Source organism: Apium graveolens, chromosome 2 (assembly GCF_009905375.1).
Source record: "Apium graveolens cultivar Ventura chromosome 2, ASM990537v1, whole genome shotgun sequence".
In the NCBI taxonomy this organism is placed as follows: Eukaryota; Viridiplantae; Streptophyta; class Magnoliopsida; order Apiales; family Apiaceae; genus Apium; species Apium graveolens.
Window position 1 is genome coordinate 293,295,050 of NC_133648.1, and position 17,190 is coordinate 293,312,239.

General features: G+C 35.5%; 1 protein-coding gene across 1 annotated transcript; it reads right to left on the minus strand.

Annotated features, from left to right (window-relative positions):
• Positions 1–15,069: 15,069 nt before the first annotated feature.
• On the minus strand, positions 15,070–16,811 carry LOC141706348 (UDP-glucosyltransferase 29-like). Its single transcript, XM_074509133.1, has one exon. It carries the CDS (start codon positions 16,737–16,739, stop codon positions 15,411–15,413), a length of 1,329 nt encoding a protein of 442 aa, XP_074365234.1. The 5' UTR covers positions 16,740–16,811; the 3' UTR covers positions 15,070–15,410.
• Positions 16,812–17,190: the final 379 nt, after the last annotated feature.

The following is a 17,190-nucleotide window of genomic DNA, read 5'->3' on the forward strand; positions in this document are numbered from 1 at the left end:
TATCATATTCGAGAAGATTATTCATTGTAACTCTAGCAGCTCTCGTGATATTTGTTCATCACTGAGAGGTAACAGTTCCATACTGTAACAGAGTTTATTGTTTCAATAAAGTTTGTTTTCTGTTACTTAAGATATTAAAGTTCGATTTGATTGTATTATACACTGTATTCACCCCCTCTACAGTGTGTGTGACCTAACAAGTGGTATCAGAGCCTATCTATTAACACACATACAGTTAAAGATCCAAACACAATCATGTCTGACGCAGAAACTCCAACTAAGCCTACCAAAACTGAAGAACCTCCAAAGACACAAATTCAAAGTCGGTATGAAACCATTAGAGTTCCCATACTGAGACCATCTGAATATGCCATATGGAAGGTGAGGATGACCATGTTTCTGGAAGCTACAGATCCAGAATATCTTGATAGAATCAAGGAAGGGCCTCACAAACCAACCAAGCTCGCAGTTGCAGTTGCAGGTGAAGCAGCAAAAACCGTAACAAAGGAAAAGAGTGATTATACTGCTGAAGATATCGCATCAATTGCTAAGGATGCTAAGGTACGACACTTACTGCATAGTGCCATTGATAATGTAATGTCAAACAGGGTAATTAACTGCAAGACTGCTAAAGAGATATGGGATGCTCTAGAAACAAGGTGTCAGGGAACTGATACGATTAAAAAGAACAGGAAGACAATACTCACTCAAGAGTATGAACACTTTGATTCAAAGGCTAATGAATCATTGACTGATTTATATGATAGATTTGTCAAACTCTTGAATGATCTGTCACTGGTTAATAAGGAGTATGATCTTGAAGATTCAAACCTTAAATTCCTGTTAGCTCTTCCTGAATGTTGGGATTTGAAGGCAACAACAATAAGAGACAATTACAATCTTGATGAAACAACTCTTGATGAAATTTATGGAATGCTCAAGACTCATGAACTTGAGATGGAACAAAGAAGCAAGAGAAAAGGAGGAAAGTCAAGAATAGTTACTCTTAAGGCTGAAGAAGAATTCCCCAAGGCAGCTACCTCAGGGAAAGACAAGGGTAAAGCTCTTTTCACAAAGTCTGATACTGAGTCATCAAGTTCTGAAAGTGATGATGACTCAGATTCTGAAAACTTGCCTGAGACTGATGTTGATGAGGAGATGATGAAGCTGTGTGCTCTTATGGTGAAAGGGATCACAAAGATTGCATACAGGAAGTTCAGGAAGGGAAAAAAGTTTTCCAGGAAAGGTATAAGTTCTGATAAGAAGAATTTCAGAAGATCTGAAGGCAGAGGAGGAAAGTCTGATAGAGGAGATTATACCAATGTCAAATGCTATAACTGTGATGAGAAAGGCCACATATCTCCTGATTGCAAGAAGGTAAAGGGTGACAAAGGCAAGGCTCTTGTCACAAAGCAGAAAAGCTGGACAGACACCTCAGACTCTGAAAGTGAGGAGAACTATGCATTGATGGCAAATGCTGATAAAGAAAGTGCTGAGAGCAGTTCTGAAGCTGCTGAAACAAAGGTACCTCAGACTACTTATGCTTTTCATACTGATGATATTAATGAGTTGAGAAGATATCTTAAAACCATGTTTGTTAGTTATAGAGATCAAACTTTAACATGTGAAAGATTAACTTCTGAAAATCTTGCTTTTAAGAAAAGAAAGGATTTCTTAGAAAAAGAGTTAGTTATGTTCCATCAAACTCAGAAGGATAGAGATGATGCTCTTTATGTTAGGGATGAAGTGCTAAAAATGAATGAATCTCTAAAAACTGAGTTAGAAAAGGAAAGAGAGATAATAAAGACTTGGACTAACTCTGGCAGAACAACTCAAAATTTGCTAAGTAGTGAAAATTGGAAAGAGGGCTTAGGTTATGGAGAGGATAAGAATGATAAAGGACTGTAGAAATTAAGCCTGTTGTTAAGCAAAAGCCAAAGTTAAAACCTGTTAAGTTTGTAACTGAAAAGTCTGATAATGATAAATCAGAAGTTAGAGAGGGATTAACTTTTGACAAATTAAAACAGGAAAAGACAGTTGAAGTAAACATAGGCTTAATGACTAAGAAGCAGCTTAAGCATAAGCTGAAAGATGTTAAGAATGCAAACAAGGTAAAATCACCTAGGAAAAATAGGAATGGAAAGGAAGGTGTGAATAAAAGCAATGATTATAAACCTGTTCCTGATGCTCCTAGGAAAACATGTCATAACTGTGGAAGTTCTAACCATCTGGCTTCTTTTTGCAAACCATAAAATCCTTGTTTTCATTGTGGTAGTTTATGGCATTCCATTTATACTTGTAAGGAATATCATAGTTTGTACTATGATTATTATTAAATAAAACCTTCTTTGAAGAAAGTTTCCATTGTTCCTTCTAGTGTAAATTCTAATACAAAGTCTGATAGTATAAATTCTGATAAGAAAAATGTTAACATAAACTCTGATGCTAAATCTGCTGCAAATGTTAACAAACTTGATAAGGCCAAAGGATCCAAGCACGTCTGAGTCCTTAAAACTAATCATTAGTGGTCTTTGTGATTACAGGGCAACAGGAAAAATATTCTAGTTCTGGACAGTGGATGTTCAGGACATATGACTGGAAATAAGGCCCTACTATCAGAATTTATGGAGAAAGCTGGCCCAAGTGTTTCATAAGGAGATGGTAACATTGGAAAAACATTAGGATATGGCAATATCAATCTTGGGAATGTCATCATTAAAGAAGTAGCTCTGGTCTCAGGACTTAAACACAATCTGCTGAGTATAAGTCAAATCTGTGACAGAGGTTATCATGTTGATTTCTTTGAAGAACACCGTGAAGTTGTGAGTAAATCTAAAGGTAAAGTTGTTCTGAAAGGATACAGGCGTGGTAACATTTATGAAGCTAAGCTTTCAACAAGTACTGATGGTTCTGCAATCTGTCTGATGAGTAAAGCATCAATTGAAGAAAGCTGGAATTGGCACAAGAAACTCTCTCATTTAAATTTCAACAATATAAATGAACTGGTCAAGAAAGATCTTGTGAGAGGACTGCCAATGTCAGTATTTGCTCCTGATGGCCTTTGTGATTCTTGTCAGAAGGCCAAACAAAGAAAATCTTCATTCAAGAGCAAGACTGAATCATCAATTCTTGAGCCTTATCATCTACTACATGTTGATCTATTTGGTCCAATAAATGTCATGTCTATTGCAAAGAAGAAATATGCATTGGTCATAGTGGATGAGTTCACTAGATACACATGGGTGTATTTCTTGCACACAAAAAGTGAAACTGCATCTATCTTGATTGATCATGTCAAACATATGGATAAATTGGTCAAAGATTCTGTGAAAACCTTAAGGAGTGATAATGGCACTGAGTTCAAGAATTTGATAATGGAAGAGTTCTGCAAAAACCATGGAATAAAGCAGGAATTTTCTGCTCCTGGAACTCCACAGCAAAATGGAGTTGTTGAAAGGAAGAATAGAACTCTCATTGAAGCTGCACGTACAATGCTTGAAGAAGTAAAGCTTCCAACCTATTTTTGGGCTGAAGCTGTGCAGACTGCTTATTTTACTCAAAATGCAACAGTCATTAACAAGCAAGGAAAAACACCATATGAGATGGTGAAGAAAAAGAATCCAAATCTGAAGTACTTTCATATATTTGGATGTAAGTGTTTTGTTCTCAAGACTCATCCTGAACAACTATCCAGGTTTGATCTAAAAACTGATGAAGGAATCTTTGTTAGATATCCACTTTCCACAAAAGCCTTCAGAGTCTATAATTTGAGAACAAAAGTGGTCATGGAATCTATCAATATCTCCTTTGATGACAAGAAGATTACTGGTCTTGAAGATTTTATTGACTATAATCAGCTGAGATTTGAAAATGAAGACTCAAATTCTGATGCTGAAAATCCTGACAGTCTAAGTCCTGATACTGTAAATTCTGATGGATTAAACTCTGATGTTATTGAAACTGTGGTGACTACGCCAAAGGAAGATGCACCTGTGCAGGGGGAACATACTTAAGTTCTTACCACATCTCAAGAAATATCAGAACATATGTCTGGATCTTCAAGTTCTGGTTCGTCAAGTTTTGATAAGTCAAGTTCTGATAGTGCTGAAAATCTAAATTCTGAAGAATTCAACTCAGAGAGCATAGTTTCAGGGGGAGCATCAGAAAATGAAAATGAAGACAGCATGGATCATGGGGGAGCATCCAGTTCTAGAGAAAACCTTCCATCTGCAAGGAAGTGGACAAAATCACATACACCTGATTTGATAATTGGAAATCCTGATGCAGGTGTCAGAACTAGAACAGGTACTTCAAACGAATGTCTTTACAATTCTTTTCTCTCTCAGATTGAGCCAAAGAAACTGGAAGAAGCTCTTCAAGATGTTGATTGGGTGCAAGCAATGCAGGAAGAGTTAAATGAATTTGAAAGAAACAGAGTCTGGACCCTAGTGCCAAGACCAAAGAATAGATCTGTTGTTGGTACAAAGTGGGTATTCAGAAACAAAACTGACAGTGATGGCATAATTACAAGGAATAAGGCAAGGCTGGTTGCAAAAGGATATTCTCAACAGGAGGGAATTGATTATGATGAAACATTTGCACCAGTTGCTAGGTTAGAAGCCATAAGGATATTTTTGGCTTATGCTGCTCACAAAAAGTTTACTGTCTTTCAACTGGATGTGAAAAGTGCTTTTCTTAATGGAGAATTGGAGGAGGAAGTATATGTTGAACAACCTCCAGGCTTTGTAGACTCCAAACATCCAGATTATGTCTACAGGCTTGATAAAGCACTTTATGGACTTAAGCAAGCTCCTAGAGCATGGTATGAGACTTTAGCTCAGTTTCTTCTGGAAAGTGGATTCAATAGAGGAACAATAGACAAAACACTGTTCTACCTCAACCATGGAAAGGACTTACTTCTGGTCCTGATTTATGTTGATGATATCATTTTTGGGTCTACAAATGACAGACTTTACAAGAAGTTTGCCAAACTGATGCAGTCAAGGTATCATATGAGTATGATGGGGGAACTTAGCTATTTTCTGGGCCTTCAAGTCAAGCAGAATGAAGAAGGCACTTTTATTTGTCAAACTAAGTACACCATAAATTTGCTGAAGAAATTTGGAATGCAAGATTGTTCAAGTGCACCCACTCCCATGGCCACTGCAACAAAACTGGATAAGGATACTGGTAAATCAGTAGATATTACTGATTACAGAGGTATGATTGGTTCTCTACTCTATCTAATTGCTAGTAGACCTGATATCATGTATGCTACCTGTCTTTGTGCAAGATTTCATGCAGATCCAAGAGAACCTCACTTAACAGCTGTGAAAAGAATTTTTAAGTATCTTAAAGAAACAGCTGATCTTGGATTGTGGTATCCTAGAGAATCAGATTTTAAACTAATAGGTTACTCAGATGCAGATTTTGCAGGTTGCAAAATTGACAGGAAAAGCACAAGTGGAAGCTGCCAATTTCTTGGAGGCAGATTGGTTTCTTGGTTCAGCAAGAAACAAAAGTCAATTTCCACATCAACTGCAGAAGCAGAGTATATTGCTGCAGGAAGCTGTTGTGCAAAGATTCTTTGGATGAAGAATCAGTTACTGGATTATGGGTCAACATATTTCAAAATACCTATTTACTGTGATAATCAAAGTGCTATTGCTATGACAGGTAATCCAGTTCAACACTCTATGACAAAGCACATCAGCATCAGGTACCACTTCATAAGGGAACATGTGGATGAAGGTACAGTGGAATTGCACTTTGTTCCAACAGATCAACAACTAGCAGATATCTTCATAAAACCATTGTGTGAAGCCACTTTTACAAGATTGGTAAATGAACTTGGAATGGTTTCAGGTTCTTTCTCTAAATCTGCTTAGTCTTGTTCTGTTATATCAGACTTCATGATTAGTATTTACAGAAATTAATCTCTTTGTGTATTCTGTGCTTAATTGACAAATGTGTTTAAGTACTGACTATTGTCTGATACATGTTTCTAAACTCTGATAAGTGATATGTCTGTTTAAGTAACTATTCATCCTATGAGGATAACTGTGCTAGATGCTGACCTAGTAGTCTTCAATAAACAAATGATCCCATGTAAGAAGTAATTATTTCTGTGGAAATCTATCGACAAAAGCAAAATTCTGATAATTGAGCTTAGTTGAGTTTACTTTGTTTATCTTATTACTAAGTCACAAATTAGAATAATGCTACTCATCTGTTAAGTTCTGATACTAGTAAATCTGCTGAATGCACTAAGTGCTGATAAACCTCACTTATCAAAAGAAAAAGCAAAAGGATCAAAGAATCAAATCAGGTACTCCTTTGAGATCTAGAGTAAAAATGTGGAAAGGACGACCCAAGTGCATTGCTGGTATTAAGTAAATATGCATTAGAAAAGCAAAATATTTTCTTGGTGACTTTTCACATCTATGATTACTGGAGAAATAGTCTGATAATAGCATAAATTCTGATAAGCAGTCGTGACTCACTTACACTGAGAAGCCACTGTGAAATGGAATTTAAAAAGATGCATAAAATTAGCACAAAATAGTTGAGGTGGACTCAAGCATGAACTTATTCAACAGTAGGTTTCAGAATAATGACAGCTCTTTAGCAAAGTTTTAGTTATGCCTTATTTCTAAGATGTACTGAAGTGAATTAGACTTTACTCTTTGTCTGACATTTAGCTTAATACACACACTAATCACTCCATATGAATGATGAAAATTACTGTGGTGGTCTATGTTGTTTTAGATAAACAGTCATTGTGTCACTTTGCACAAATTCTGAGGACAAGTTCTGATTGCATGTTCTGATGATTAAGTTCTGAAAAATATAACTCAGAACTTGTATGAGGACTTACTAAGATAGGTATTCCTTTTTCGAGTTAAGAAATTATGTTCTGATGACTGTTAAGTTCTGATATAAGTCTAAGTTCTGATATTATAGTCTAATTCTTTACTTGACTTATCTGTGGATAAAATTTGATAACAGTCTCGGTTCAAACTAGAATATGTTGAAGTGCAAGATTAATAGTCACTATGGTTAGGGTTAATGGTATTCGTACTTGAACAGTCAACTTTTACTTGCTTCTTGTGCGCATTAAATCATGTTTTCTCTTTCCAATGAATGTTTTTCTTTTTCCAAGTCTGGGGAGACGAGGTAGAATTAATTCTACCTGTCAGCATTAAATTCCTTTGCGTCTCCTGGCATTCTCTTGCCTATATAAGCAACCACTTCACATTAGCCTTCCCATCAAATCTTTTCTCCCAACCTCACCTTACCTTCATACTTTTTCTTTCAAAAACACCATGGTCAGATACAACATGTTTTTGAACTACGAAACCTTCAATATGGAGCTAAGCTGTGCCGATTGGGAGCAGGAATGGCACGTCACTGCCATTCCTGATGAGATATGGGACTCTGTCCCATAGGAGGTACTCACCCACCTCCTGTTTTTCTATATGGACTACCATCGCCATCTGGAGCGATTGGAGGAGAAAAGGTTGGAAGCTCTCCGCCAGCAAGAGCGAATTATTCGACTCGCCATTCTGTTTGTTGAGAGTAGGAAGAAGAAATGATTTATTTTCTTCTTCCTGTTTTTCTTCATCATCAGCCTTGCCCTGCTTCTTGAGCTAGGACTAAGGCTGTTGATGTTAGGTTTAGCAGCTTAGGGAAATCTTGTATAAATTCTGATGTAATTTTAATTTCATGAATGTATTCTCTTGATATATTAATGAAATTTGTTTTTGTTTCAAGATTTTGTCTCTGAGATATTTTGTAATGCATTGATAAATCCTGATAAATTTTCATATTCTGATGACCATATAAATTCTGTTTTAATTTAAGTTCTGATTTTCCTTTATCAGTACTTACTCATCTGATTTATCTTGGTCATTTTCACTTGATTTATTTTCAGAATATTAATGTTGCAGTGAAAAATAATTAAATCAGTGGGAACAATTTCAATTTTGAATTAAAACTGTTTCACCTTGATTAATGGAATATCTGGGTAAGTGGAACGGTTTTTTCCTTGAAAAACGGCAAGTGGTATAGTAATGATTACTGTTTTCTCATGCCCAGTAACTATCCGTTATTACTGCATGTCTGACATGTGTCCAACGATTACATTTTTTTTTTTAAAAAAGGGTATAAGTAAGACAGGGAGAAGATTTTTTTTAATCTTTTATTTCCTTTCATACTTTTTCTCTACTTGCTTTTACTCTCTTTCTTCTTCTCACGTTAGTTTTTCATACAAACATTTTACCAAACACCTAACAAGAACTCTTAAATCTCAATTTTTAACATGGCACCTAAGGATTTAATCATTGATGGAGCTAAATTTGTTCCAAACAACTATACTGCAATTCTTGATCATGCTGAAGCTCCATCTGAATTGCATTTTGTGCAAGATCTTCTTGCACACAGTGAGATTGGGTATGCATTGATCCAGCCTTCAGTCTTTTCGAGCCAACAAGTTCTGACATTTTGGCGGACTGGGCACTTTGATAATGGTGGTACACATGGCACTCCTAGTATTGTTTTCGAAGTGGGTGATTCTTCATATGCAGTTACTCCTGGTACAATACGCAGAGCTCTACATCTCCCAGAAGGATGTACCTTTTCAATTCCAGAGGAATCAGCTCTTCAGGAGTTAATGGCCAATTTGGGGTATGAACAGAGTTTGGCAAAACTTGGGCAGTTGAAACGGGCTCATATCAGAAGAGAATGGAGCTTCTTCTTCGACTGCATCACTAAAGCTTTTGGGAACAAGTGTTCGAATTTTGATGCTATCCCAATTATGAGTCAGCACATCGGGTATGCTGTTATAAACCAAACTCATTTTGATTTTGCAACTACTATAATTGGTTTTATTGGGGATAGGATGACAGAGGATAGGAATGTTGTTTACTTTGCTAGATTCTGTCAACTTATATATACTTTTTGTACTGATGAACCTCAATTAGTCAGTTCCTCAACTCCACATTTTAAGGTTGCAAAACGCTACTTTAATGACCTGATAAATGCTGACACTAAGAAATCAGTGGTTAGACCTTTACAGATTCCTCAGTCTGTAAAACAGATCTTAGTAAATGCTGATCCTGATACTTATAGATCTATTTATTTTGATGTCCAACCAACAACAACCTCCCAAACATCACAACAACCATCAGCACCTACCACTCATTCTACTCAACCTACCCTCAGGAAATATCTCAAATCCTATCTCTCCACTTCACAGACAGTTCAACCCTCATCCTCAGCACCTACTGTGAAGCCTTCATCTTCCAAACCTAAGAGGACAAAGACTGTTCCTCAAACACTTCAGAAGAAAAGGAAGATTGCTTTGAGAGATGAATCCGATACTGAGGAACCGGTTCCTTCTTCAGAACCTGTTGTTTATGAAGCTGAGAAAGAGACTTCTCAGAAAGATTCTGGAATTGGGGGATCTAGGCTTCTCAAGAGGCTTAGAAGAATGACAGTTCCTGAAACTCCCAAGGAATCCAAATCTATAAAGAGATACAAGAAATAGAGGGCAAATAGGCCAGTTTCAGATGATGAAGAGGAAGCAGCTAAGGAAGGGGATCAGGAATCTCTGATCTCACAAGAAAAGGAATTTGCTAAAGTTACTTCTTCTCCATCAACTCCATCTAAGGAAGCTGTTTCTGAAAAGGTCAACACACCATATGTATCTCCTGTTTCTCCAGGCACAAGTGCTGATATTGATGTTCAAAACTTGGTTGTGCCTGAAGTAATTCTCTTAGAAGCTCCAACAGCAACTAATCCTTCAACAACACATGTTACTGATGCTGTTCAAACTCCAGAGTTATCTACAACACCTTCTCTGCATCTAGATGCTGATGATCAGACTTTAGGTGAGCATCAGGATATGGCTGTTGATCAGAACTTAGAAGCAGATCAGCAATTAGAGGATGCTGAAGCCTCCATTGCTACTCACACTGTTGTTTTATCCGAAGATACTGATTATGTAAGTTCTGATGCTGCAAATGCTGGAGATACTGGTGATGCTGCTCCAAATGCAGATGCTAATACAGCAGGTCCTTCATGACATACTCGTCAACAAACTACTCTTAAGTCTGAACTTGTTAAGAAGTTTGTTACTAGAGAAGCACCAGTGCCTTAGAGTGAAACTCCTGCCGGACAGGAGTGGACTAAGGAATGGAATTCAGTTTCTTGTGTTCCAACTGAAAAGCATCTTGCTGAGCACTTGACTAAAGCTGATGAAATGTTAAATTCTGATGATTTCAAAACCCAGCTTAGAGTCACTGCATTGAGTACTAAACATCTACAAGGTCTTCATTCAACTACTCATGCAGGGCTACACAAGATTCAGGAAGAATTTATCAAACATGAACAAGTTCAAAAGATTGATAAGAAAAAGTTCTTCCAACCTACCTTTGACAGGATTGCTTATATTGAGAAGACTCAAGATAATCAACAAGCTCAGATTGATGATATTCTGAAAAATCAAGCTTCTCAACAATCACAACTTAATGAAATCCAAGCCTCAGTGGAATTGCTTGTCTCTCTTCTACTACCTGCTGATGCCAAAAAGGGGGAGAAAGTAATTAAGTCCAAATGCAAGACTGACAAGACACTGAAAGGGAAGGATGATAAAAAGGATGATCAAGGAAACTCTGGAATAGGTAGAGGTCATAGTCAAGGTAGAGGTTTCACATCAAGAAAAGCTGAAATCACAAGTCGCAGGACAAGTTCTGATACTGGGAAAAGAATAAGTTCTTCTACTGGTAAAAGGATAAGTTCTGATGAACTTTTAGATCTTGATGAGGAAATGTCAAGACAGTTATTTCTTCAGGAAAATCCAGGAATGGACTTGGAGAGTTTAATGGAAGAAGAAGCCAGACTTAAATCAGAGAAAGTCACATCTAAATCTGAAGCTTCTGGTAAAAAGCCACTTCCAAAACTCAAAGGCATTGTGATCAAAGAAAGGACACATACTGAAGCAACATTGGCTAAATCACAACCGCAGATAGATCCAAGATCCAAGGGTAAAGAAAAGGTTGGTGAACCTATCAAGGTTTATGTGCCTCCTGAGGATGAAGAAATTACTGATGAAAAGGATGATCTTGCTCTGACTTCAAGAAAAGTTCTTAAAACAACCTCTGACAAGGCTCAAGTTGTTCAGAGTCAAGAAACTGTAAGTTCTGATATTCAGAAGAAGCAGGTAACCTCTGACATAGCTCAAGTTAACTTGATATCAGAAGATAGACCAAAGACACTTCTACCAGGATTCACTAAAGCAAAACAGACTCAACCTTTGAAGACTACTGCAAGTAGTATTGAAGCTAGAGTAGTTAGTGGAAAGGAAGCAAGAGATAAAACTGGATTGGGAAGTGCTGATGAAAGAAGAATACATAACACTACCAATGATCCAACTTCCTTAAGTGAACCAGGTATTGGAGCAACTCCTGAGAGATTGAATCAACTGGAATCTGTACAAATGGTTTATCATACCTACTTGAAAGAATACATCTTGTTGTATTTCATGACAGATGGTAGGGTTTATCATATAAGACAAAATGCCATTCCATTGAAGTATTTTGAAGAATTGGAGCATGTACTATTCTTACTTCAAGTGAATGACAGATTGACAGGAACTGCTGCAAACTATTTGAAGGATCAGATTCAGAGACAGAAAAGACTTTATTCTGTTAAGTCTAACAGCACATATGTTCCAAAGTACAGAGATCACAAGGGTGATATAGTTAAAATGAAGCCCAATTCTGCTCAAATTATAACTACCTTTCTAGGGTACAGGGCTGTGGAATTCAATCTTGAGTCTGATAAAGCTTATTTGATCAGACTGGATCAGGATATAAGAAAAGCAAAGATTAATGATCTCAGGGCTGCAATATTTTAAATTGGTGAAGATACTGCAGAGCTTAAAGATGCCAAAAGCAGAATGATTGATGAACTTAGATATGCTGAGAGATGTTTGTTAAAAAACTATCTCAGAACAACTCCTGACATCAGAGAGATCAGAAGATGAAGCCAAGTCAAAGATCTACAACTGCTTAAATTCTGATATTTGTACAGACTAAAGTTGTTATCAGAAGTTAAATATTGGTAAAGCTTTAAGGACTGTAAGTTGTAGTTATCTAGTCTAATTCTCATGCATTTGTACTTAATATTTTTGACATCATCAAATATCTGTTAAACTTGTATATTATGCTAATTTACAAGTTGAGGGAGATTGTTAGATATATTTGATAATGTCATGGCTAATATGATTTATGTTTAGTTTTTAGATCTTACTTAACATGACAAATCAGTACTTAACTGGGAATCAATACTTATACTGGAAGTCAAGACTTAAGGATATCAGTACTTATATTATCAGGAGATAATCATCAGAAGTTGGATATCAGAACTTAAGTGCTGAAGGACGATTAGATAAGAAAAGTAGCTGATTAAAGGAAAGAAGATCGAGATAAACATAAGAAGAGATATGCATGAAGAAGGAGTTTCGTGAAGAATGGAATACTTGGAAGAAAAGATATCTGATTGATATATTTTAGGAAGCAGAATTATATTTCATATCAATTAACGATTATCTTGTAACTGTGTAGTATATAAACACAGACATAGGGTTTACACTATAAGTGTTATCATATTCGAGAAGATTATTCATTGTAACTCTAGCAGCTCTCGTGATATTTGTTCATCACTGAGAGGTAACAGTTCCATACTGTAACAAAGTTTATTGTTTCAATAAAGTTTGTTTTCTGTTACTTAAGATATTAAAGTTCGATTTGATTGTATTATACACTGTATTCACCCCCTCTACAGTGTGTGTGACCTAACAATTTAAAATTAAACATAATGTGATTCGTACACTATTGATCTAGGATAAAACTTATCGTTTAAATTAAAAAATAATTACATTTCGTAAACACACATAGAAATAACAATAATAATAATATATATTTTAATTAGTAATTTTATTTTTTTGAAATTTAAATACCTCTAAATAAAAATAAATCAAATAATATATTAGATCTTTATTATATAATATGCATAAGGGAGATGTTATCCAAATTTTTGGTAGTTACGGTCCATGTATGACCAATTTAATATGGACTATTAGATATTTTTACAAATATATGTACATATTTGTAATTATTATCAAATCATATCATATAAAAATTTTGAATAAACAAATTTCGCATCTTATAAGTTGCAATTCTATTTATATTTTAAAAAATTGTATAATAGTAAAAAAAATTGTGCATAAACAAATTGCTCATCTTAAAAGTTGGAATTCAATTTATATCTTACAAGTTGCAATTCAATTTATATATAAAAAGTTTTGTAATATTAAAAAAATACGGACGAGTTATGCAAAACATAAACAATGAAGAAAAAGTATGGGTAATGGTCAAAAATACCACAATTTTTAAAATTGGTGAGCTAAATACTAAATTTGAGATATGCAGTCAAAAATACAGCTAGATACAGTTTCTCAGATTGAATATTTGAAATATGTCATCTCAGTCGGGGTATTTAACGTATTTTTTTTAAAATTTGAAATAAGATTGGGTATGTCTAGGAATCTTCCCAAATACCCATTTTTAGATTGAGTATTTTAATTATATTTTTTTGATTTTTTTTTAAATTTACATTTTTAAACAAGAAAGTAAGAAAATAATTTTTTTGAGATATCCGGTATAAGAATGGTTATTTGGTTGGTAAAAATGGTCAAAGTATTAAAAATATGTATTATTATCGTATAGTCCCCGAAAAATAGGGTTATTTTTGTAATTTTTTGAAAAGTATTCAGGAGGTATACAAATTGAATAACTGGGTAACAAGTGGACGCCGAAACTGTTCATTTTTACTTTTTTAGATTGTAAGAAAACTATATGGGCATACCGTGTACACATAATTTGTGCATTTGGCAACATGCTGAATCTTTGACAACGATTCGTGTATGTTTTTGTGCAGATTCACTCTAAATTAGCTCAAAATGCAGAGTACGGGTCGTTTAGTATTGCAAAACCACAAGGCAAGTATTGCAAATTAAACTGAGATTAATTTTTCTCATGATATGTACCTTGGCTTTAGCCTCTTCTCTGTGAATGGAAAGGTGGAGGGATCAAAGATCAGCAGAGGTGTGTGTGAGTATTTGTAATCTGCGATTGATCATCTCGGAAGTATATAGAAATTGTCTTACTATTTTCAACCTCAACTGATAAGTACGCTCCCTAGCAGAACCAGAATTGACGAGGGAGATGCCTTTGGTAAGCAATTTTGGTTTAGGGAGGTTTAAATGTCTGGTCTTGCCTGTAGTAAGCACCAGTGCATGCGATTGTAGACCAAGGATCTTATTTGTACATGAAACTTTTCATTTCTTTCGGTGTATGTCACATTTCTCTCCTACTTAGGGTTTCTAGGATGTTAATTAAGAATCACCTACTTGTTCTTAGATATGATTGCATTTTCTATGGTGATAGATATACAAGTCATCATTAAGATCAGAACACATGACTAACTGATAACTTGGATGGTTGTAGTTTAACAATAAGCAAGCTTGTTTCACATCTTCTAATTGCGAATTATGATGCAGAATCAACCATTGTTCAAAGTTTCTTGCTTGTTTCTTAGTCTTTTTTTTTGGCAAAATTCGTAGAGTAAATTCTTTGGTGCTAGACATAATCCACTTTCTACATAAAAATTTGCAAATCTTTGATAATATGTGCGTACCAAATTAATGATCACGCACCTAATGCCATGAGGAGCATGTTGTGTTCTCTGTTCCCTTCTAAAACTGTACTAGGAAGCTATATATCCGTGCTCTTTTAATTTTCATTGTCACACAGAAGCATGTATACCTATAAAATTGAATTATTGTCACCTTCATTTTCTCTTCTGGATTTTGGCTATTCCTCTGTAGTTTTCGTTTTTGTGGCTAGGAGATATACCTATAGTAGGTGTTTGCATTGCTTTAAAGTGAATGTCCATATAAATATATTACTAGTGATGAATAAATGTTCTTGTATTAGAATCATACTAGTGATAAATAAGTCCATAAAAATATCATCTAATGTTCTTGCTTTGCATTGCTTGTAGCTAAATATTATAGATGAATGAGGACCCTATAGTACAATGTGAAAATGGTTCGATATTCTTATTAGACATGCTGTGTCTCCTGATAAATCATACCTGTTACATTACTAAAACTTGTTTATGCGAAATGCATCATGTGATACCAAGGAAAGATGAATTTTGATACTAATCATCAACCAGCAAAGGTCATGCATCCCAGTAACATCCCTATAATGTATTAATTCATCTTTGATTATAAATATAGCAATGGCTGGAAAAGAGAAATGAGTACAAAACTAGTTGGACGTTTATTTCGTCTTGCTGCAAACTTGAACCAACTTCTTCACTGCTTTATCCAAATCTTCATCTCCTTTGTCATTCATCTTCAAACTCAATTCCCCAACTTTCTTCCTCACACATTCCCCACTTTCCTCCACCAAAACCTTTCTTATAGCATCAACAATCCCCTCTCTTTTGAACTTTCCTTTTCTATCTGTTGTTACAAGCATACCAATCCCAATCTCTGCAGCAAGCTTTGCATTAGTATGCTGATCACCCTCTGTCATGGGCTTAGCAATAATTGGCACCCCAAATTTTATGCTTTCATTAAAAGAACTCCATCCACAATGACTCAAGAAACCTCCTGTACTTGGATGTCCCAAAATTTTTGTCTGCGGTGCCCACTCTAAAATCAATCCCACATCACCTGTCCTCTCAACGAAGCCATCTGGTAGTAGTTGACATCCTTTCTCTTCTCCGCGTGGAGATCGTAGCGCCCATATGAAATTACACTTGGTTGCCTCTAGTGCATTTGCCATTTCCATCACTTCTTCAGCCGACAGATAATTTTCACTCCCAAAACACACAAATACCACCGAAGACTTCTCTTTTGTGTCAAGCCAGTTTATGACATTCTTCACGTCATCATCTTCATTTCCGGCTGGATCATGAATAAGTTGACCGACAGGAATTACATTCTTCCCAACCAGATCCGATAAAAGATCAATATATTTTCCTTCAACTTCTCTAACACTCCTAACCAATACAAGGTCGCATGATCGTTCAAACAATAACACAAAGCTTTGTAGTAAATTGTGCTCATGTTCAGAAAGTTGAGGCCGGTCAATAGAAGAAACAAAAATGTCCGAAAATGGAAAATTTTCGCCTGCCTTCTTGTAGGCATGTAAGCATAGGCTACTAGTTGCTGCCGACTGAACTGAAAAATGAATAGCTGGAATATTGAGCGACATCGCAGCCTCTGCAGGCCATGAAGGCAAAACATCATAGATAACCAAATTTGGATTGATGTCTTTAAGGATATTAATAAAGATTGGAGCTGCCTTTTCAAACGTTTCATTTAGGATCGGAATGAGATTGGAAGGAAGACCATTTGTGGAATGAGAATGAGGTGGTAGGCGTGGAGAAGATGGAAGATGAAGCTCTGTGAGTTGAATATTATCATCTTCATGAACTTTGTTCTTAATAGAACAAAGGTTGATTGGTGTAGAACAGATATTTACATTGAAGCTTCTTTTTGTGAGTTGTTTGGCTAATTCTAAGAAGGGAGAGATGTGACCATGGGCTAGATATGGTAACATCAATATACTCATTCTTCCATTTTTGCTAACCATGGCCATCTTCCTCTCTCTAGCAGTGTAGCAAACAATCTGTTGATATTTTCTTTTACTAATATATAGGGCAAATTCCTATATTCGTATGCATTTATTAGTATAATTTTTTTTGTGAATATTATGTTCTTCAACTTATTATAGTATCAAAATAATGAGAATAATATATATAAAGAAATAAATCACTTCGAATATTTTTTGACAAATGATACTTTGTATTTTAGTATCAACATCTTATTGTCTTCAACACTCTCCCCCTCAACGGTGTCAAATACAATCAATATTAATATCAATATCCATACCAATAACAAATATTTAAATTAAATAAATGTGGTTTTAGGACTCAAACTAAACCAAGCTCATCAGTCGTACTAAAATCTTAAAATGTTAAAAATAAAAGACGCGAACAAGTGTTGGGGTTAAACCCAATAGGTAGTGTGAGTTTGGTGATAGAAAACAT

Coding starts and splice junctions, on each gene's coding strand:
- LOC141706348 (XM_074509133.1), bottom strand. CDS start 16,739: ATGGCCATGGTTAGCAAAAATGGAAGAATGAGTATATTGATGTTACCA.